Below are 24868 nucleotides of genomic sequence, written 5' to 3'. Positions count from 1 at the left end.
ATGAATCCAATGAAAATTCTAGATGTACAATATGGCTAATTGTGCTTAATTATTCCATTAATATAAAAACTGCAGCTTTTACTGTTTTGATGTATAGAGACAACTGACAACTCAAATGATACAAGTTATACAGTATAATAAGTTATATGGCAGTATTCTTTTATTTAATGCTCTATATAAAAATGAAAACTGAGCCTGGAGGGCATAGGGCATATGTTTCTCTCCCTGCTTAATCTAGGTCTCTTTTGCATATTCATTTATTAAATTATTACTACATTACTATGAATATTCCATTGGATATTTCATCAAGAAACCAATATTAAACACTTGTAGGCTGATAACAGAGTTGCTCACAGATTGCCCGCAGAAGGCAGGTAGGGCAAATTAAATACATTTGGGTGAGTTATTTTTTTCAGTGCAGGGTAAATACTGGCTGCTTTATTTTTACACTGCAATTTAGATTTAAGTTTGAACACACCCCACCCAAATCTAACTCTCTCTAACTGCACATGTTACATTTGCCCCACCTGCAGTGTACCGATGGAGCGGGTCTTATTGTTGCTGGCGAATCGCCAGCAGCATGTTGCTGGCGATCCGCCAGCAACACGGCGCTCCATCTGACTGAGACGCACGTGCGTCCCTCATGCACGCGCGTCTCAGTATCCGGGCGGCGGGGCGGCGAGGCGGACGCAATCCTGTCCGCCTCCCGCTTCAGGGGGCTGCGGGGGGCTTCAGGGGGCTGCGGGGGGTGCGGGGACCCGGTGTAGACACCGGGCGACCGCCGGCAGCACCGTCGGAAGGGGACGCACGCGCACCTCGTGCGCGCGCGTCCCCTTCCGGCATACAGATGGCGCGGGGCAGGGGATGGCGGCTGGCGTCGCCATCCCCTGGATAGATACGTCACGCTCCATCTGTACATGGTTTTGTCAATTTGCTCCCACGGGACATTAGTGAATCGTGACTATTTCATCAATGACAGCATGCTCCTCCAATGTGCATGAACTATATTGTTTTGTCAGAAAAACAGTTCAAGGGAAATTGTTAACGACATTGCATCCTTTGTGGAGTCTTCTATTTTGTACCCAGCTTAAGGGGAAGAGTTACCAAATTGTTGGGGAAGATAATGTACTAACCAATCAGCTTCTGTCCTTTTAATAGTACAGCCTGTAAAATTACAGGTAGAAGCTGATTGATTGAATTAATGTAGAGTTAAGAGCAAATCCAGCTAAAGAGTACTAATTTGCTCTTGGGGTGCATTTATGGTAAATATAATATGCACATTTTTAATAGCTTAATATTTTGACCTGCGACTAACGACTGACCTAAGAAGTACTGACTGATCCGTGTGATGCTTCAGGCTTGTCCATATTTGGCTTCCGGAAAACCCGGCAGCCCAATATAAATGCTTTTAACCCTAGGTCTCTGCCACCCTAATAGTTTTCAGTGTCCTGTCACCCAATGCAGCTATCTTTATTTACCATGTACAGTACTTCTCCTAAATGCCTTGTACTGTAAGTCTTTGTTTTCTTGTTTCTGTTCATTTATGTATCTGTTAGGCACTGCAGAACCCTTTTGGCACAGTTTAAATAAATGATAAATGGACCCCAAGTGAGTTCAAACATCCACCAAAACAGCAGGCGACATTCAGGAGACTTAGAAAACAACACCAAAGCCTGCAGTTGACCATCAAGATTTAAGAACTCATGTATTGCGATTCTTTCATCATGATATCTGCAGGGCAGAAGAACTGAAGGGCACTTCAGCGGAAAGGGACCATGGTGAGGGACAAAGCTAGATGATGCAATTTAGCAGCTCCTGCCAAGTGCCCTGTGGCTCCCGCAATTGACAGTGATTAACATAGAATCTTGAACCACTTCACTAGGAAGTGGACAATGCGAGAGAACCACCTACTCTGAGGGGGGACTACAGTACCTCACAAATCGTGAGCCTCCCACAGCTACCAGTAGGGTAGGCAAGTATGCAGAGAGCAAGAGAGGGGTATGCAGCGCTCTTTCAATGATCACACTAGTATGCTGTACAATGCATATTTATTTGAAAATAAAAATAAAGATAAAAAAGGACAATAAAAAACTCAATGACAATATCGTATCAATAAAAACAATGATATAGTATGAGACCTGCCAATATAAATTGTGGTATATAACCTGCTCTGGTAACTTGAAAGTCCCGGCACAAATGGAGAGAGAGTTGGAGTCCAAGGTGCTTTTTGTGCTGCTGGAGGTGTCCCGGTCCTTTAGTGGGATAGGATGTACTTGTAGGGATCCTCTCTAAAGTGCGGCTGTGCTTGTCTTGGAATAGTTGCTCAAATCTACAATAAACATATAATTTTGGAGGTGTCCCGGTCCATAAGGATTTGTTGGTAAAGGGGATCCTCTCTAAAGTGCGTCTGTGCTTTTTGGGAAAGAAAGTTGAGTCCCAATTGGGAAGGATAAAGTGCAAGTCCAGATGAATAAGCAGGATAAATTGGCAGGTATGGAATGCTCCTGGGGAAACACCAACGCGTTTCACTGTACTAGGACAACTTTTTCAAGGTGACTGCCATGCATTCAGGCCCAGGTATAAATACCCCTATTGGTTAAGATTGATTCACCTGATTGGTGAAGGGGAAATCATTCAATACAACAATCAGCAATAAAAAATTCTAAAAACTAACTCGGAGACAGACTCTTATATTAATGGTACATAGAATATATAGATTTCAATCATAAAACAAATTTGGGAAACAGTATTTATGATACTTTAAAAAATGTAAACATGACCTCCTGGCTTGTGCACAGTAATCACTTTCGGGTCACGGAGGAAGTAAATATGCGGTACATATAGTCATAAGAAACCATATATATATATATAAAATCTTGGTTTCATCATTTATACATCTCTGGTAGTAATTTCACTAAAGATATGACCAAAAGACATACACTATTTCCCGATATACTGGGAACCAAAATCCAGGGGTCCCTATCCTGGGGACTCATAAAGTGACGCACGTGGAGTACAAGCCGAAAGCCGGAAGTGCGGCTCACACATAACAACAGTGAGGTCATTTCCGCCCCCGGCAACTATGGTTATAATGTCTCCGGCGCTACAGGGGTAAGTCTCAGCCTCGACCCGCGGTCCAGCGGGGGAGGCTGTTGCTCCCCTGGGAGCGCCCACAGATGCATCCATTACTGGATCTCTCTGACAATTCGGCTATCTGAGCGGTCTTATAGGGATAATATACTTCCGCATTTTGCGTGTCAATGGGCGGAAATGACACGTTTATGTCTCTACCTGAGCGCTCTTGTATGGGTATTATACTTCCGCATTTTGCGTGTCAATGGGCGGAAATGACACGTCTAGGTCTGTTTGATCGGTGCAATCTATATATTTGCGCCCGAGTGCTCTTTCTACACATCTGCACTTTGAAATATTCCTACAATATAACACTATAAAGTTAATATTAATCTGACCCCTAAATATACTGAAAAGGTGGAGGTCACTTGTGTGACCAGAGAGAAGGGTGAACAACAAGGTTTTTTGGGGCACACTTAGACAAATAGTAATGTGTGAATTTTAAAACATAGCTTTTAATATAATGTATATGCTAAAAAGATGGGTACGTATTAACAAATAATGACTCACATTAAATTAATACAGGAGAAACAAATTATTATACTGTATATATATATTTCTCTGTAATGTGACGGTCACACTTATGACGGCGAAATAATTAAAACATAGAAGCAGGGCTCCCCAAATTGTCAGTCTAAGCTGATCACAAATAAATCTCTTATAGGTTCACAAATAGTGATAATAATAAAAAAAAAAAATTGACAATCAATAATATGAGTTGGATATAAGAGGAGCCGACAGATAAAGGACGCCCTGACAGCGCACCCTTGTTGATGAAATATAATATTGTTCCCGGTGCAGAGTAAGGAACACAGATAGGGTGCTACCTCCTCGAGACAGAGATGTATCTGCTGTCCAGATTATTATACAGCTACTGGTATTCCCAAATGGTCTCCCAAGTTGGTACTGACCAGACCATTCACTGCTTAGCTTCTGAGTGCGGGATGGTATTCAGGCGGGCCAGTGATGTATGGCCGTATTAAATCTCGGATGAGAGTACCCCCATATCTCTCAGTAGGGAGCTGAGATGTGCTTCTGCTTTTTGACCAGTAAAATCCAAAAAGACCTGTTGCACTCAAGCATTGCAGGTGAATTCGGAAATACAGGGGCAAATGAGAGAGTCACAGAAAATGAGTGATGGGAGTACAGAGGTGGATATCAAGGACCCTCCTTCTGCTTTCTGCCATCTACCGGGGGAATCAAATGGCAGGTGAGAGTGGTGAGGGCCCCAGATGAATCCAATCCGAAAGAGAGAGTAAATTCCAAAGGGATTGTGTTGGAATGTACCCTAATCTCTGATGGAGAGCGGTGCAGAAGGTGTCAGTACCAATGTATCTGAAGCACCAAACTGAGCCGAAGGGAGAGTTTACTGATTGATAATGGCTGGGTCACCACAAAGAGATATGGGGGTACTCTCATCCGAGATTTAATACGGCCATACATCACTGGCCCGCCTGAATACCATCCCGCACTCAGAAGCTAAGCAGTGAATGGTCTGGTCAGTACCAACTTGGGAGACCATTTGGGAATACCAGTAGCTGTATAATAATCTGGACAGCAGATACATCTCTGTCTCGAGGAGGTAGCACCCTATCTGTGTTCCTTACTCTGCACCGGGAACAATATTATATTTCATCAACAAGGGTGCGCTGTCAGGGCGTCCTTTATCTGTCGGCTCCTCTTATATCCAACTCATATTATTGATTGTCAATTTTTTTTTTTTATTATTATCACTATTTGTGAACCTATAAGAGATTTATTTGTGATCAGCTTAGACTGACAATTTGGGGAGCCCTGCTTCTATGTTTTAATTATTTCGCCGTCATAAGTGTGACCGTCACATTACAGAGAAATATATATATACAGTATAATAATTTGTTTCTCCTGTATTAATTTAATGTGAGTCATTATTTGTTAATACGTACCCATCTTTTTAGCATATACATTATATTAAAAGCTATGTTTTAAAATTCACACATTACTATTTGTCTAAGTGTGCCCCAAAAAACCTTGTTGTTCACCCTTCTCTCTGGTCACACAAGTGACCTCCACCTTTTCAGTTGCAACGCTGAACCCCCCCCTTTTTGGGAGCACCACCAACCACAGACCACCTCAGGACTTACCAATGGTGGTAATTATGTTGGTCTAATCTATTAATTCTGGTACGTGAATACCAACCCATTTTCATTTTCCTGTGCCACTCCTGACCCATATTGTACCCTAAATATACTGTTGGGTCCTATATCACTATTTCTTATGACTATATGTACCGCATATTCACTTCCTCCGTGACCTGGAAGTGATTACTGTGCACAAGCCAGGAGGTCATGTTTACATTTTTTAAAGTATCATAAATACTGTTTCCCACATTTGTTTTATGATTGAAATCTATATATTCTATGTACCATTAATATAAGAGTCTGTCTCCAAGTTAGTTTTTAGAATTTTTTATTGCTGATTGTTGTATTGAATGATTTCCCCTCCACCAATCAGGTGAATCAATCTTAACCAAGAGGGGTATATATACCTGGGCCTGAATGCATGGCAGTCACCTTGAAAAAGATGTCCTAGTACAGTGAAACGCGTTTGTGTTTCCCCAGGAGCATTCCATACCTGCCAATTTATCCTGCTTATTCATCTGGACTTGCACTTTATCCTTCCCAATTGGGACTCAACTTTCTTTCCCAAAAAGCACAGACGCACTTTAGAGAGGATCCCCTTTACCAACAAATCCTTATGGACCGGGACACCTCCAAAATTATATGGTTATTGTAGATTGGAGCAACTATTCCAAGACAAGCACAGCCGCACTTTAGAGAGGATCCCTACAAGTACATCCTATCCCACTAAAGGACCGGGACACCTCCAGCAGCACAAAAAGCACCTTGGACTATAACTCTCTCTCCATTTGTGCCGGGACTTTCAAGTTACCAGAGCAGGTTATATACCACAATTTATATTGGCAGGTCTCATACTATATCATTGTTTTTATTGATACGATATTGTCATTGAGTTTTTTATTGTCCTTTTTTATCTTTATTTTTATTTTCAAATAAATATGCATTGTACAGCATACTAGTGTGATCATTGAAAGAGCGCTGCATACCCCTCTCTTGCTCTATTTTCAAAAGGGATCTGACTAATCCCTACTGCAGCAGCTCACGTTGAGTGAACAGTCTTGATAAGCGCTCTATACAGTTTTACTGTACTTGGTTTCAAGTATGCAGAGAGGCCATGTTTGATCTGCATCATTGAGCACCATCAATTCAAATATTTTGTTGTCATTTTAATTAAATTAAATATTAGAGATGTATAGATATGCAAATCTTAGACAACTTTTACAACCTGACCCAAAATACCCATCACGGCTACTATTCCTTAAAATATTAGCAAATGCATATGACAGTAAATGTTATTATATTAAGCTGTTAAATGCTTGTGCAGCAGGAACGCAAAATCCAGACATATTATAATGTGGTGGAAATGCAGAAATTAAACCCCACAATTCTTTAGTTACAAAAACAGCATTTGTCATTAACATGTGACATCATCAAAAGTATCTTAGGGCAAGTACAGCCATTACTAAATTTGTCAATGGGGTTTGTGGTAATGCATATCACATTCATACCTCCACACTCTTCTCCATTATATCCTCAAATGTAGGTTCAAAAAGGCAAGTATGCTTTACAGGCTTTGCTTTGAGTACACTGGACAGGATAGGCATATAATACTTGGAATTGCGTCTATATATAGTGGGCAGGGCTTAATGGCATGAAAAGTCTAGGCCGGTCCCTCCAAGTGGCCAGCTGCATCTTCCTTTTCATTAAGAGGAGATGCTGCTGACCACATCGGGGTTTGGTCTCTTCATGTTGGTTTTCCCCGTCCCCTCCATACATGATTTCTTGTATTATTCATTCTGCTCAATTTTCTAGGAAGAGAACAGGATGCAGGAGACCCACACAATGACCATATAAATATGTGGACAACAATGTACATAGCAAGGCAGACATGAAGCGGGTAGGGCTGTTTTTTTCCTTAATTTGTCTTTCAACGAGCAATCTTGGAAATAAAACAGCTCATTTCCATTTTGCTTTTTTTTTTCTGTGTTCACTTTCAATATAACAGTTTATACTTCATATCACCTCATTTTTAGTCGAAATCTCTTATCGCATCACATAATTGCTTTTGCCTCTGGCACTGTACAGGACTCCGAGAGTAAAATGATAAACCTATACACTGTTAGCCAGAGGAATATTTCAAACATGCCTTCATTTCCTGTGTTTTGTTTCCAACTTTATCAAAACAATCAGTGATTTACAGCCAGTATTTTAGGTAAACTATTTACATACAAACTGATTTCCCGCACTGTCTGTGTGGAAGAGATATCTATTTCAGTGTCCGAATTGTATAACAATGAATAAGTAGCAGTAACTGTATTATATACAATATCAACAAGTACAAACATTATCTGTGTTTCATTTCAACTTAATGACCTTTATTCAGATGAGCAAAGTCTGCCAATAACTCTAACCTGAACTTTTAATGAATTTTCCCAAGCTGACATGCTGCATTAATCACAAATACACACTGGAAGTCACCCTGGTAATTTGCTGCAGCCACAATCAATTAATAATCAATTTCCCTATGTAGCTCATGGCTTCCTAACTAGGAATGGTTAATGAGAGCAAACAGCACAAACATGTGATTGGACATTATATGGGGTCAGACCTTTTCAAAGTATTTGATCTCATATTCCAGGATGATGCCGTTGGGTCGCTCTGGTTCCAGCCAAGATATGGAAATGCTGTTTTTGCCAATCTTTCCCTTCTTCACATGAGTGATCGGAGACGGGGCTGCAGAAACAGAGAAATAATAAGAATAATAGCGTAAATGTTTTGTTTCATAGTTTTACTTTTTCTTTGATACATACAATATAATAACAATAATAATAATTTTATTTATATAGCGCTTTCTCCAATAGGGTTCAAGGTGCTTAACAGATAGAATAAACATAATACAGTACAGGAACAATGACGCTGCACTCGCCATGCTTCTGGTTCGGTGCCTCGATGCTCTCAGCACACTATTTTATTCTCCCTCCACGCCCTAGTGGATGGTAGGTCAAGAAATACTGCCTGTCGGCGCATGTCGGCAGAAAATTTAGTAAAATAAAATTTGACCTTTTGACCATGTCGAAATTTTGACCATGTCGACCTATTGCCTTTTGACCTTTAAACCCTGTCAACCTATTCAGCATGGAGATACTTAAGCAAATTATGGAAATGCTTGACTAAACAGGAAAGTCTTCTCTGTTTTTTAAGGATTCTAGAGTGGGGGCCTCTCGAACTGTGTGAGGAAGTGTGTTCCATAAGCTGCCCATACACGGTCCGTTTAAAAGATTAGTTTGGGACTTAAATAGCACGCATCGCATTGCATGCCTTGTGCATGCAGTGTGCATGCAATGCGATCCGATGCGATGTGTAGCTAGAACAAAAAGTATGTGCAGCACATACTTTTTATACCGTACTATGTGATGCGCGGGAGCGCACATCACATAGTACAGAACGGAGCCACAACGGACCGTGTATGGGCTCCTATAGAGTCATAGCAGCATGGCTAAAAGAAAGATTGACCCCCTGATGAATTACAGGAGATCCTAGGTACTGCTAAAAGTCATCTTTTCATTCTACAGACCGCAGTAATCGGGTGGGACAGTATGGAATCAGAAGCTGCTTCAGATACCTTGGGGCTTTGTTGTGAAGTGCTTTGAAATTCAGTAAGTTAATTGTGAAGATGAATAGCCATCTTATAGGCAGCCAACAGAGGGAGTAGAGAATGGGAGTTATGTGGCTAGAATGGGGCTGGCAGGATAATAGCATAATATATTTTGATACAAGAACTATACGAATATTATGTCATGAGTTTTGTAACCAAGTGCTGGAGCTTTTAGCCATTGGAAGGGGAATGGGAAAGAATGGCCTTGTGGGGGCCTGAATTAACCACGGTGGTTGTGGAAATGCAACCTTATTCCCCATCAGTCTTCAGAGAGACAGAGAGATATGCTTTCCAAAAGGATATGACCACAAAATTGTCCTTGTTTAAGCCCCCCTCCCCCCTAGCACCTAGGTTTGCAAAGTATCTCGGTGGATCTGCTGTAGTTGTAGGCCAACAGTAAGTCGAATTTTGGTAATAACAGAATCACAGAAGGTAGCACATAATTTTTTTACGATTACAAGTTTTCTTTTCTGTATTTTGTTTGCAGGAATTCATATATGGCAAAATGCAGTAATTATTGTAAATTTTATACTAAAGTCACCAAGGCATTTACCACACTTCAGCGTAAACCAAGCATTTTTATAGCGGTCAAAGAAATGGTTAGTGACTTATGTAGGGGCTGATGCAAAATAGGAAGGAAATTACATGTACATTGCTCAAACAAAAGTGCACAGTAAAATATATTGTAGTATCACACATACATACAGCAGTATGCATCCTGAAATTAATACACCTCTGAATCATTGCAGTGCAGTCATAATTATCAGCGTGCACTCACACCTGCACAGTACTAGTTGGTAAGGTCCCCTGCTGGTCTGCACGGGCCACATATCGTTACTGATTCTGCCTATACGCGAATGCCCTTTCACACCCCCATTCCATCTTTCTTGTCATAGGGCACGATTCAGACCTGCTGCTGGGCTGCATGTGTTTGGAGCCTAGCAAGCAGGTTAACACTGTTTACCTGCTCGCTAGGCTGCTTATATTGTACGCAGCCTAGCGAACAGGTCTGAATCAGGCCCTTTGTATGAGCAACAACCTACATTTTGAAATTATTGTAACTGAAATCCTGACCCAAACGAAAAGCCTTGAATACTGCCCTTCATTTTGATACATACTGTATACTACCAAAAAATGCATTCTGTAGCAATTAGAAGTATACTCTCTTTATGTGCTTGTAATTCTACCGAGAGGTTCACAATGCAATTACCATGTTTGTAAAATGACCAGGAAAAACAATATCTGCAAACTTTGCTAATGTTGCTTAACTGCTAGAGAACGCCTAATATTGGAATCACCACGAGGGTATTTCAAATTGCAACAAAACTGCTTGCAGTGTACCAACATATGCTGTAGCCTGCAAATCTACTCTGACACCGAATATAACAAAGCTAAAAAAAAGGAAACCCTATACTAAGAGTAAATGATAAAGCCAGTCATTTTACCCCTTTGAGCTTTCTTTAATAGAAGTGTTAAAGTGTAACTGTGCGATAAAGACCAATTAAGCATATCAAATCGATCCCTGAGGTATTCAGATGATAGTGTCTTTGTATCCGGAGAACATCTGCGTTACAATGCGCTGCGCTGAAGTAGAAAGGTAGAAGTATTTTAAATTTTACTTTCTCAAACAAAATGTAATTTAATCTCAGCATCCACACAAAGCCTGCAATCATTCCATCTTAAAAGTCTGCAACTGGAGACTGGCACAGTATGATTTGAAAGGAAAGTGCAATTGTACTGGAACCTGTTTTTAAAGGTCACTAAATCTGCAAGGGCAGCGTCTATGGAAAATAATGCTGTGTACACACGGGGAAATATGATTGCTGGGGATATATTGCTAGCAATATATCCCCAGCAATCATATTGCTCAGTGTCTCCTTTTCATCAGCGATGAAAAGGTGACACTGCTACGGGGCGGAGGGGGAGCGCAGCAGCAGCAGACGCTGCTGCTGTCACTTTGATGGGAGGAGGGAGGGAGCAGCCGCACGGGGCTGGGGAGATCAATGCTGATCTCCCCGGCGCTGACCTCCAGGCACAGCGATCGCGGGGAAAGCCGCTGGTTGCAGGAGCATGCTCCTGCGACCAGCGACCATTAGGCAGTGCACACGGGAGCGCGCAGCTGGCGATTTATCGCCAGCTGCGCTCCAAATCACTGGCAATATGGTCGCTCAGCGACCATATTTCCAGCGATTTCACACAATATTGCTCCCGTGTGTACACACCTTAAGAGCTGTGTTCTACACAGACAACACAATATACGAACATATTTTAAGAAAACAAAATAATATCAACTGCACTTACTGAAATAGAGATCATCTTTATACTAGTTTCAAGCTCTATTATAGTGTAATACTGCTACTGAACTAGCCACATTAGCACTTCTCAATCACCATGCACACTAGAGGACTTAGTAAAAATTTTGTGCAGAAAGGGCTTTCTGAGTGAAATCTTTTACTATATCTTCTACTGTGTACACTCAATATCATTATCGACTGAACACACATATCAATTTGGCAATACATCCAATAACCTGCATCAGCGGATCCCGGTGGCGTCAATGAATAATATAATTTACCAATATCGTTAAGTGTGTACATTTAATATCGGCCACCTGCAGCCAATATTATTAACTATATCAGTGGTGGCCAGGGTCGCCTAGTACGTATGGGAGTTTAATTACACTGGTCTCCCTCTTTTTATTGATGGTTTCAGTGGCGGATTCAGGGGGGGGCACCCTGGCACATGCCCCCTGTCATTTATTTTGTAGCTGAGGACCAGGGCTTTCCAACGAGCCCAGCTCCGTGTCTCTAGCCCCCCGGGAACCAGAGATATCGCCTGGCAAACCTGTAACGTTTTTTCCCCATAGGATAATATGGGACCCATCAATTCCGACCCCCACCTGGTTCCGACGGCTGCCAGTTCCCGCCCTGGCATCACAGAAGCTTGTTGTTGATTTCATTCAATTCCAAATCGCTGTTGTTCTTTGAGGGCCGATTACTCTGGAACCAAACGTTCCAGTTTCACTGGACCAAAATCATTCAAAGCCCACTCAAAAGTTCTTCAATATAATACTTGTCTCATGTAAATGGGTCAGTTGGTTCCGAAGATAAAGGCGGTTAAATGAGATAACTGGTTAAAAAGGGGGAGGGGTGGTTTTCTCTCCCCCTCACACCAGAAAATGCAGGGACTAGGCTGGTGTAAAAGGGGCCAACCTGGGAATGCATTTTCTGGTGTGAAAGGGGTATTATTTCAAATAGCCGGGACCTGCAGTGCTCTGAATACAGCCAGGCTCTGCCACTGTCAGTGGCTATCACTTCTGCTGTCCCCCACCACGAGCATGTATTCCCCCTTGGCAATGAGCATGTAATCCCACATGGCAACGAGCATGGAACCTCTGGCAATGAGCATGGAACCCTTGGCAATGAGCATGTAGAGAAGCAGCACTTATGTAGCATAATTTTTAATAGGCATTATGGTGTTTGGCATAACACATAATGGACATAATGGCGTGTAACTTAACGTGTAATGGACATTATGGTGTAAATGTTTAATGTGAGCCTTTGGTGGACAATGTCCCTGTTTATGAAGTGTATTGTGAATTTTGGCTTAATCTGTGTGGCATTATGTGAATTCTGGCTCAATCCATGTGGCATTATGTGTATTTTGTCTCAATCCGTGTGGCATTATGTGAATTTTGTCTCAATCCATGTGGCATTATGGGAATTTTGGCTCAGTCCGTGTTGCATTATGTGAATTTTTTCCCAGTCCGTGTGGCATTATGTGAATTTTGGCTCAATCCATGTGGCATTATGTGAATTTTGGCTCAATCCATGTGGCATTATGTGAATTTTGGCTCAATCCGTATGGCATTTTATGCATTTGGCTCAATCGGTGTGGCATTATGTGAATTTTGACACAATCCATTTGGCATTATGTGAATTTTGGCTCAATCCGAGTGTGTTATTATGTAAATTTTGGCATGATATGTGGCATGTGTATATTCTGTGTTTGACTGCAGCTGTATCTGCATTTGAAATTTCTTAAGGTACATGCACACTGGGTGATTTTGGCCAGCGTGTATGGACAGCGCAGATGAGGAAAATCAATGAGCTGAAAATTGCTCAGAGCATGCACACTGAGCAATTTTCGTCCGTCTAAGCCAGGCATTCCCAACCACGGTCCTCAAGGCACACCAACAGTGCAGGTTTTAGTGATATCCAGGCTTCAGCACAGATGGTTTAATCAGAATCCCTCAGATACTAATTAAGTCACCTGTGCTCAAGCCTGGATATCTAAAAAACCTGCACTGTTGGTGTGCCTTGAGGACCATAGTTGGGAATGCCTGGTCTAAGCGATTTTCCCAGGGTTGGATGACTTTCCATAGCAGGATGCTATGGAAAGCTGTTGACCCTGTCGTTCATCTGCTGGTAAAACCAGAAGATGAGCAGCGGCCGCCGGTGATGGTGTGGGAGCGTGATCAGCACTCACCGCTCCTTGCTGGCCCAAACACACTGGGCGGCTTTTAAGCTGAAAGCAGCTCAATTGACAAAACTGAGCTGCTTTAAGCTCAAAATTGCCCAGTGCGTATAAGTCTTTATGCAGACAAAGCTGCAATAACATACAGACTATAGGCATGCCACCAGGCGCACCTCCCCGGTAAAATGGAGGGGGTATAACCACTGGGCGGGGCCCTAGAAGGTGGCATGGCCACACTCATATGAACAAAAAAAATAAACAAGAGGGAAAGAGTGGACAGGCAGTCACTGCATCTGTCTCTTTCCAGAGCTCAGCGCATGGCACTGAGTAGCATGTGCTGAGCTGGGAGAGAGGCTGGGCTGCAGTGACATCTCTCATCCCTGCAATGGGGGGAGGGGACCCTACAGCAGACCTGGGCCCCCTCTTGAAGCCACTGCATGGCCCATATTATTTTAATCAGCAGATGCGCGTTCTATTCTGTTTTGCAAATAAGATGCATTTTAATATAGTAAGTCACATAAAGACGCTCAGCGATACTGTGTCACATGTTGTAACACAACTATGTGGACACACCTGGTTGTATGTTTTAGAGGATAAGAAAATATTTTATTGCCGCAGTTTATTACTAAGAGGTTGACAGTGACACTGAGGGCCTTATTCTGGTTCACTCTTAGAGGCAAATTCCTTCTGAAATGGACAAAACCATGTGCACTGCATGGGGGCAGATATAACATGTGCAGATAGAGTTAGATTCGGGTGAGTTATTTTGTTTCTGTGCAGGGAAAAAACTGACTGCTTTATTTTTACACTGCAATATAGATCTCGCTTTGAAGTAAAACCCCAGCCAAATCTAATTCTCTCTGCACATGTTACATCTGCCCCCCCCCTCCTTCCCCCCTGCAGTGCACGTGGGGGGTTATTCTGGTTCACTCTTTCTGACAAATTCCTTCTTAGATGGACAAAACCTTATGCACTGCAGCGGGGCAGATGTAAAATGTGCAGAGAGAGAGTTAGAATTTGGGTGAGTTATTTTATTTCTGTGCAGGAAAAGATGGACTGCTTTATTTTTACACTGCAATATAGATCTCACTTTCAAGAAAACCCCACCTAAATCTAATACTGTTTGCACATGTTATATCTGCCCCACCTGCAGTGCACATGTTTTTTTTTCCATTTGAGAAGGAATTTGCCTTTTAGAGTAAACCAGAATAAGGGCCTGAGTGATATCTCTTGATATACAGAAGACTCTAAGGAGGCATTTAATTAGGTACGAAGAAACATCGGGAACGACAAAAAAAAATTGTGCTTTTTCCTGATGTTTCTCTGATATTAATTTTTTCAATTGTCTTTATTTGATTTTCAATAAAGAAAGAAAAACATAGCACAATAACACAATCATACATTACAATTGTATCCATAATGTAATATCGAGGAAAACAGGGGAAGGTTCTACAGAACATCACAATAAACAGACATTTAGCATTATTATATGCAAAAAGATGCTAAAGTAAAAAATGGGAAGGTGTAAGTGATGATGGTCAGCAATCCAGCTGCATATTTATTCATATATATATATAGTCTGATGCGGCCACAACACACCATGCATACATGTATTCATATGGGTGAGTAAATCCATTTTTTGGATGCATGAGCAATGTTCGCTTTGTTTGCTTCCCATATGTATCAGGCATCATGTCTAGAGTGATAATTATTTAATTTATAAGTGTGAATTGCATAATATATTTAATTGCACCTTTTTTTTTTTTTAGCAATAGATCACTTCTTCATAATTACTGTCTTCTCTCTAACATCTAAGACATTGCTTGTGTACATTACAAAGCCTATTTGCAGGTTATTTTTCATTCTAAAAACTTAGAACATTTATTCTGTGGGCCATGATTCAGCTACTATGTTAAAAATTGGCTCAAGTATTAGGGCATTCATCAACAAGACTCATTGCTGTATCATGCAGACTGGCAGGCTTGGCACCGAAGGACATTTCCCACACAGCCCAAACAGGTCTGGATGATTGGTGTACTTATTTTTCTTTGAATTTAATAACAGCCGAGGGAAGGATGCAGTGGTTCCTGTTGAAGGGAAATACTAAATTGAAGATTAGCAAAGGAAAGTGGGTGGGCTAAATTACCTTTGACAGACTTGTAAAAAAATCAGGAACAAAAAAAATCTATTTTTCAATAGATGTGGTTGGAGGAAAGGAATTTACTAGTACGAATTATGCTGGACAGATAAATAAGCTACTGTAAAAGGATGGCTGTGTGCATATAATACTGAAGAATATTACATCATAGATGCTAACATTTTGATATTATTTCCAGAGACACAATGCAGCTGAGTCAATGAACTTAGGCATAAGATACATATACTGTTTTGGGAGGTCTGAAGAACTACCATTCCCATCATGTATACTTATATAAATTAAATGTTAATGCTCTTATAAGTTTACAGTAAATACTTTGCTTTAATAAATATTATTCTTTTGTAGTTGGTTAAAACCCATATGGACAAAAAATCAGGGCCTAAACCTGGCACTAGGAATCATATCAAATGCCCCATGCATGGTAGCAGCATCCTGGACCAATACTACACAAACATCAAGGACGCCTACCATGCTGTCCCACGGGCGGCCCTCGAGCTCTCTGACCACTGCCTGGTCCATCTGCTCCCCACATACAAGCAGTGGGTGAGGACCGTTAAGCCGGTGGTCAAATCGGTGAAGAAATGGTCGAGCGAGGTGGAACTAAAATTGCGGGCATGCTTTGAGGACACGGATTGGGGCGTCTTCGAGGACGCGGATGAGAACATAGACAAACCGGCAGACCCAGTGACATCCTATATAAAATTCTATGAGGATTTATGTGTGCTGCTAAAAATGGTATGCATCCATGCAAACAATAAGCCCTGGTTCTCCGCCAATCTGAGGCAGCTACGCTATGCCAAGGAGGAAGATCCCAACAGTGAAGATATTAACAAATACAGGGAGACCTGGAACACTCTCACAAGGGAAATCAAGGCGGCCAAGAAATGATATGCAGACAGGCTTGTGACCAACTTCTCTGCACACGACCCTCATTCAGTTTGGAAATGCCTCAAGGCGGTATGCCTCAACAGAGTACAAAAGTCCCCCATCCTCCTGTGCAGGCACCAGTCAACAGCTAACAGAGGACTTATATAGCTTCTACTGCAGGATCGAAAAGCCCAGTGCCCCCAGCGATACATCTCTCTATTCTGCACAGCTGGAATTGGACCAGACCGCGTAGCCCCATCTGTCCTAACATCTTGCGCCGTCCAGCTAGCACCGATTTCACAGCAATCTTCAACAAATCGCTCGCAACGGGCATAGTCCCAGCCTGCTTCAAGAGCTCACTTATTATCTCAGTGCCAAAGAAACCTTCACCCTCTGGTGACCTCAACAATTACAGACCGGTTTCGTTACCATCGGTGGTGATGAAGTCGTTGGAATGGCTGATTCTGTTCCACCTGAAAGCCACAGTAGGACCCCTTCTGGACCCCACGCAGTTCGCCTACAGAGCTAACAGATCGGTGGCGGATGCTGTGAATCTTGGCTTACATTTCATCATGCAGCATCTGGATTCTCCTGGAGGCTATGCGAGGATCCTAGTCATGGATTTTAGTTCCACCTTTAAAACTATCATCTGATCTCCTGCACTCAAAAATGCTTAGCTTAGATGTCTCAGAATGGTTATGCTCATGGGACCCGAACTTCCTAATGGACAGGATGCAGAAAGTAAAGGTGGGGAAATTCATCTCGGAGGCAAGGACAACCAACACGGGGGCTCCGCAGGGATGTGTTCTTTCTCCCTTTCTCTTTTTTATCTACACCAATGACTGCACCACTGCAGACAACTCAGTGAAGCTCCTCAAATTCGCAGATGATACCACACTGATAGGTCTTATCTCAGAAGGAGATGAGTCTGCCTACAGATCAGAGGTCGAACGGTTGACCTTCTGGTGCGGCAAGTTCAATTTCAGGAAGAACCCACACTATCATCTACCACTGGTTATTGAGGACAACATAGTAACTATGGTCGACTCTTTCAGATTCTTGGGCTCCACGATTGCCAGGGATCTAAGATGGGGACCCAATATATAGAAAACATAGCAGGCAAGGCCCAACAGAGGCTATACTTTCTCTGGCAATTAAGGAACCTTAAAATGCCGCAGGAGCTTCTTGTACTCTTTACATGGCGATCCTCCAATCAGTACTCTGTTCTTCAATCATTGTATGGTTTGGCTCTGCCTCAGTTCACTACAGACAAAGACTACAATGCATTGTGAAAACAGCAGAGAAAATCATAGGCACAAACCTCCCTGCAGTTGAGGACATCTATCATGCCAGGGTGCTGAAACGAGCAGGCAAGATCATTGAGAATGAGTCCCACCCTGCACATATCCTGTTCAGGAGGCTACCATCTGGCAGATGGTACAGCTTAAGGCCTACAAGGACTGCTAGACACAGGAACAGCTTTTTCACCCAGGCAGCTATCCTAGTCAATTCCTCATTACCATAACCCATACCCCGTCCCGATCATATAGTCATGTATCTTTAATTGCCTCTTACCTATGTCGCGTAAAATATGTTGTGTACTGTTTATTGTGTCCGATGTAAGGAACTGCATGTTTTGTAATGCCACAATGGATGGTAGTTTTCGGGAAAAATTTCCTGTGTATTATGCTTTTTGTATCGGTACACCTGGCAATAAACTGATTATGAGTTCTAATAGGGAACGGTCATAATCATATTCCTTACAATTTGAAACTACACCCGGAAATTTTGTGTTTTCAGGGAATATCTTACAAATATTAATTGAAAAATTAGCCCATTGTGAGATAAACTCTTCAGACATAAATCCAAGCGCTTCTTTAAAAGGGTTCTTCACGGGTTCATCAGGATTCTCACACAATTCACACAGAGGAAAAAAAATTCTAGCGCATTATCTCAAACAATAAAGAACATACAGATGTGTCCACACTGATTACACCTGCGAACGGTTTGCACAAGAGGTCGCATTGCAATCATGACTAGTTGGGACAACCTGCAACCCGTCTGTATAGAAACAGATTTACCAACTAGTGATGTTCTTGTTATCACTCATTATGAATGATAAATGGGGCTGCATCAGTGGGCCTGATCTCCCCACGGCCATCTAAGTAAGTATTGACTTATGTGGCGCTGCACACAGGGGGGATCACTTTGATGGTGAGTTGATTTCCCACTTCACATGGCCATGCACTGGGTCGTCCTTCCTCTCAGACTGGGGGGGGGGGGGTTGGCTAACTGATCGCAGGGCTGCAAAAAGCATTTTATTCCCCCTTGGCAACGAGCAATTCACTCCCCTTTGGCAACAAGCAATTCATTCCCCCTTGGCAATGAGCACGTATTTTCCCTTGGCAACAAGCATGAAACCCCCTTGGCATCAAGCATGAAGCCCCCTTGGCATAGAACATGAAGCCTCTGTCATCAAGCATGAAGACCCTTTCATCGAACATGAAGCGCGTGGCATCAAGCAAGATAAAGCTACACTTAGCTTTAGCGAATCACGTCAGGAATCTTCACGCCAGCTACTTACCTGCTACCTACCTGCAGAATTGGACCCAGACCAGCTGCCACCGGAGTGTTATTTCCACTTTTAAAACACTGCTTGTATGGAAACTTAGGGGAATCCTCCCATTGCCATCTGATGGACTTTGCTGATATGCAATCCTAAAAAGGAATAATCCTCACTTGGACTACCACTGCGGTAATTATTTACATCTCCATAACAATAAGGAGACTTTTTTTGCTTTTTCCGGATACAATTAGGCGGCATAATAGTAATGGATCCCTTTAAGTAGGCAGTCAATCAATTGCAGATGCTGGTGCTTATGTTGTTTTAACTTGTTGTGTACCATTTATTTATATTTAATTTCATTCAATTTTAATATTGCTAGCGCTACTATTTCTTTCTGTATTTTTTTGTCTTTCTCTAAGGGACCCTCAATCCCTTGTATAGTAGCAGCTTCACATCACACCCCATTACAGCGCCCATTTGTATTGTTTTTGCAACCATTTTTGTTTCTCATCAAGCAAGAAGCCCTGTCATCGAGCACGTAACCCCTTGAATCGAGCATGTAACCCCTGGCATTGCAAAAAGCCCCCTAGCAATGAGCATGTAGATAAGCGGCACTTACGTGGCATAATATTTCATGGGCATCACGGAGTGTGGCATAATGGGCATCATGGTGTGTGGCATATGTGTAATGGGCATCACAGTGTGTGGCATATGTATAATGGGCATCATGATGTGTGGTATAATGTGTAATGGGCATCATGATGTGGCATAAGTGTAAAGGGCATCACAGTGTATGGCATATGTATTATGCACATCACAGTGTATGGCATATGTGTAATGGGCATCACAGTGTCTGTCATATGTATAAATTACATCACAGTGTGTGGCATATGTTAATGGGCATCACAGTGTGTGGTATATGTATTATGGGCATCACAATGTGAGGTATAATGCATCACAGTGTGTGGCATATGTATAAGTGGCATCACAGTGTGTGGCATATGTGTAATGGGCATCACGGTGTGTGACATATGTATATTGGGCATTACAGTGTCTGGCATATGTATAATGGGCATTACAGTATATGGCATATGTATAATGGAGTATGGTCGCTGCATGGGGGGAGGGGGGGGGGGGGGCGCTTCAAAAAATTTGTCTCAGGGTGCTAGTAGGCCTCGAGCTGGCCCCGTGTAGAGTACAACTTCATTTAAAGTAAATTCATGTGAAATTGCTTACACATTTCTTCCTCTTAGAACAGAATAAATGCACATTTTGGCTGTAAAATTGCATACTCAAAATTCTCACAACAATTGTTAAAAAAAACTGTAAAGTTAGCAGGGACCACTTTAAACTCCTTTGTGACTGAACCACTTGTTACGAGCCAAACACTGTAAAATGTAATTCATAACTGTGTTGTTTTCAAACAAAAGCTAGAATCCCAACCTCTGCAGTATGAATCATTACTTTTTAGATTGGCTCAGTGTTTAAAATTAATAGGTAATAGAATTTTCCAGAATACACACTGGAGACCTTATGGAAGCAAATAATGAGCGAACACGGAAAAAACATATTTCTATGTTCTAAACTAAATTGCCTGACATGAATTATTTCTATAACAACGTTTTAGCTTTTCCTGGTTGTAGAGCGCAGTGAATGTAGCACAGAAAACTGACAATTTAGGTGGGTGCAAAGGGCGAGGTATGTAATATGTCTACACATACCGGGTTATCTGATACAGAATGTGTCATTCTTACTATGTCTGACAGATTAAGAAATAAAAATTATTTCCTCTTGTAGGTCCTGTCTCCAGTCTGGCAAAGAAGATAACATTTTAACATTCGGGTGGTACGGATGGTGTAATGGTTAGCATTACTGCCTCACATCGCTGAGGTCATGGGTTCAATTCCCATCATGGCTCTAACTGTGCGGAGTTTGTATATTTTCCCCGTACTTGCGTGGGATTACTCCGGATACTCCGGTTTCCTCCCACAATCCAAAAATATACTGGTATGCTAATTGCTCCAAACAAATTAACCTTAGAATGGCTGTGTGCGTGTACATGTGGTAGGGAATATAGACTGTAAACTCCACTGGGGCAGGGACTGATGTGAATGTTCAAATATTCCCTGTAAAGCGCTGTGGAATATGTGTGCACTATATAAGAAAATGTTAATAAATAAATAATAAATAATTTTAATGGGACAGTACAACAAATATACATTTATTTATTTTATTTATTAAGTTTCTTATATATCGCGCATACATATTCCGCAGCGCATTACAGAGAATATTTGAACATTCACATCAGTCCCTTCCCCAGTGGAGCTTACAATCTATATTACCTACCACATGTACACGCACACACAGACATTGTAGGGTTAATTTGTTGGGAGCCAATTTACCTACCTGTATATTTTTGGATTGTGGGAGGAAACCCACGCAAGTACGGGGAGAATATACAAACTCTGCACAGTTAGAGCCATGGTGGGAATCGAACCCATGACCTCAGTGCTGTGAGGCAGTAATGCTAACCATTACACCAACCGTACTGCGCTATGTTTCCATTCCTGCTACATTACATACAGTAGCATTGCACTAAACCTTAACCTAATCAGACACTTTCTTTCAATGTCTAATTTATAACAGACAGATAAAGCTAATTTCTAATTAGTTCATGGGGTGTCTTTTTATTAGGGAAACAGCCTGATCAATCAATAAGCTGATTAGGATGCAGTCTAGAGTGCAGGGCCCTGGGAGGGCGCAGTACCGGCACCAGGGCAGGTACTACCCACTCAGCAAGGGTATGAAGTGCAGGGAGGCACTCTCCCCATGCTGCTACCCTGCTGGTGTAAAGTGTTACTGCTGGCTGCCGCAGCCTGTGCCTGTCTCCGGCAGCGGGCCCGGCCCCATATGGAAATAGGCCTTTTTTAAAGTAAAAATATGTATTTCTGGTGTAAAGTGTTACTGCTGGCTGCTGCTGCCTGTGCCTGTCTACTAAGGGTTGCAGCCTGCAATAGACCACACCTAGGACAGTATCATTTATGTGTTAACAGTTACTCATACTGTATATCACCAGCAAAGTCAGTTGAACACTACAATGGGGAACAAAACTGTAATCAAACCGATCTTAATAACAAAGATTGGGGGGACATTCTAATTGACTCAGTAAGCTGCGAAGCTCGCAGCTTACTGAGTCCATGCGACACCGCCACAGCGAATCCCTGCTGCTGTTTCCCCTCGAACCATGCGAGGGGATGTGTTACGAAGACACAGCCCCTCGCATTTGCTCACAGCAGGAGAAATCATTTGATGATCGCAACCATCGAATGATTTCTCCTGCCTTCACAAATATAAGTCAGTCTCAACTGACTTATACTTGCGGACACCGGGATGAAGACAGGGGAGGGAGCTGAAGTTATGTGATGCCAGATCCCCACCCCCGGCAGGCATCGGCTTACCCACATACCCATGGCAACGGGCAGCATTTTTATGGGGATACTCAGCACTTTCATGGGAACGCCCATGAAACGCTGGGCGCTATCATGTCCCAGCACCGCCTCCGTCCGCCCCCCTCCCTCCCCTCTGCGAACGGGCCAGCGACAGTGTAAATCACCTAGGCCCTTCGCAGTCAAAAAAGTGCGCATGCGCATGTGCAAACCCTGAGCATCGGGGCAGGGTCCACATTTGGTTCACTTTGTGTGAACCAGAATCGTCCCCAGAATGCAGTGCTTCCTGGTAAGCAGTATGATACTGTATGACCCAGTCACAAAGACCTGTCGGTCTGAGGAGGCAGCAGGTTGTGTGAGTAGAATCACAGCGTTAGTTACAGTATGTGTGCTCTGTACAGAGGAGATTTGGTGGAATAGATTATGGGGACAATGGCTCCTAACAAAATTATTGCTAGCATTTATTTATATGTGATAGACAATATAGATTGTAAACTCAACTGGGGCAGGTACTGATGTGAATGACCAAATATTCTCTGTAAAATATGTGTGCACTATATAAATAACTGGTAATAAATAATACATCTGATTGGTTACTATGGGCAACATCCAATCTTCAATCGAACTCCCATCTTAGTATATTTACCCCATAATGTCTACATGTATGACATTTATGAAATGAAGATATTTCATACAGGTGGCCCAGTAGTGACCTTCTCCTGATGACTGCTATGGCTCCAATGGGGCCTTTCAGTTTCTGGGTCCTATCGGTCACTTCTGGGTCAGACCAATCACTATGCCTAACCATAATCTTACCCCCTTATCTTCCCCCTAGTGTCTATTGCAGTTGCTCCATCTGAACATGGCCTCTGCGGCTGCAGCTATGCATCTGAAAATGCAGCCGTTTTCATTGACGCACCCATGACACTCGCATCATATGCATATGAGACAGGTTTTTTTCATTCACTTCAGGCCACCTCCCAGTCACCACCCAGGTATGCCCGCTTCTATGATCCCCATCATCTGAGCTGAATGTTTGCATTCAAATCCAAATCAGGCCAAATGTGTGCATAGATTAAGGTTTTTGAAGTGCTTTGTTGACATATGCGAATATTCTAATCAGAGACGTAACTAGAACTTTGTGGGCCCCATAGCGAAATTATAAAAAGCCTCTGAGTCTCTGCCACTACAATGCAGGAGAGAGAGGAAAGAGAGAGAGAGAGAGAAAGGGCGGGATGTACTAACGCTTACCGCAGCGCTGACATCCCCTTTACGCATCCGCAGTGTCTTCTCATGATGTATCAATAAAGTTTCGCATTGCTGTTAGTAAAAAAACTCCGCCGGCTTGTACTATCGCGGCGTTTCCGGAGCGGTAGTAACTGTCATTCATTTGTATGTAAGCTGACGCGCTGTGTAATGTATTAACATTCACAGCGCTCAGCTATGCCTTGGAAATATTCGCCTAGTATTGCAGGCGATATACATATAAAAAACATTAACACAAGCATCAGCGGCAGGGACTTTTGGCCAGCGGGCATTAGAGGAACTTCACAAACACATCACCCATATATACACCGCCAGCATAGCGCTATATAGCGCTATGTATAGCATTCAGGTAATCATGTTATCATCATGCTAAATAGTGCTATGCTGGCTGTGTGTTTGGAAAGTTCCTATAATGTCTGCTGCCCCATGTCCAGTGCATAGAAAAAAAAAAAATCAACAGATCTGCGCATGAGAGGAAAAATACACTTTATTGCGCATGCGCAAAAAAAAAAAAAAACAACGAAAAGATTCCGACGGAGGTCTGCATTACCGCAGACCTAGGAACAGAGGGAAAAAATGATACATAATGCGGAAAACTCCGCAAAAAGCCCGCGAAAAGACCACGAAAAAAAGGACTCCACTTCACTGCAGAAATGCGAGTATTGATACATCCCGCCCAGAGAGAGAGAGAGAGAGAGGGGTGGCTTCATGAAATAAGAGGGAAATGAGAGAGAGAGAGAGAGGTGAGATACTGGTGGGATGAAGGGAGAGAAAGGGAGACAGAGGGAGGGTGTCAGAAGGGGATCAAGAAAGATGTAAGGATGCAAGCAGGAGTGAGAGAGAGAGAGAGAGTGTCAGGAAGGAGGAAGAGAGAAAGTGGTAAACAAGAGAAAGTTTCAGGGACAGAAAGAGTAATAGAGGGTGTCAGCAAGAGAGGGAGGGTTAGGGGGAGAAACATGGTCAGGGAGAGAAATTGTCAGTGATAGGAGAGAGACTGTGTTGGAGGAGAGAGACCATGTCAGGTACAGAGAGAGTGATAAGGGGGAAAGATAGGAAGGGAGGGAGAGATAAGTTAAGAAAGTGTCAGGTAGAGAGAGGAGCAAGAGAGAGTGTTAGGTACAGAGAGGTAAAGAGAGAAAAGGTGCGAGCAGGAGAGATTATCTGACTATAGCCCTGGACGGG

At 42.5% G+C, this 24868-nt stretch overlaps 1 protein-coding gene across 3 annotated transcripts in view; it reads right to left on the bottom strand.

The window, feature by feature from the left end:
* EPHA5 (EPH receptor A5) overlaps positions 1-24868 on the bottom strand; it is a 311396-nt gene that overhangs the window by 44517 nt on the left and 242011 nt on the right. For all 3 annotated transcript variants that reach the window (XM_083176358.1, XM_083176366.1, XM_083176350.1), the window contains exon 6: positions 7861-7985. In XM_083176358.1, the coding sequence (XP_083032484.1) occupies positions 7861-7985 (125 nt within the window). The remainder of the gene's footprint in view (positions 1-7860; positions 7986-24868) is intronic.

This window comes from Crinia signifera, chromosome 1 (assembly GCF_055691185.1).
Source record: "Crinia signifera chromosome 1, ASM5569118v1, whole genome shotgun sequence".
In the NCBI taxonomy this organism is placed as follows: domain Eukaryota; kingdom Metazoa; phylum Chordata; class Amphibia; order Anura; family Myobatrachidae; genus Crinia; species Crinia signifera.
The sequence above is the reverse complement of the archived record's forward strand: the minus strand, read 5'-3'. Positions and strand labels throughout refer to the sequence as shown.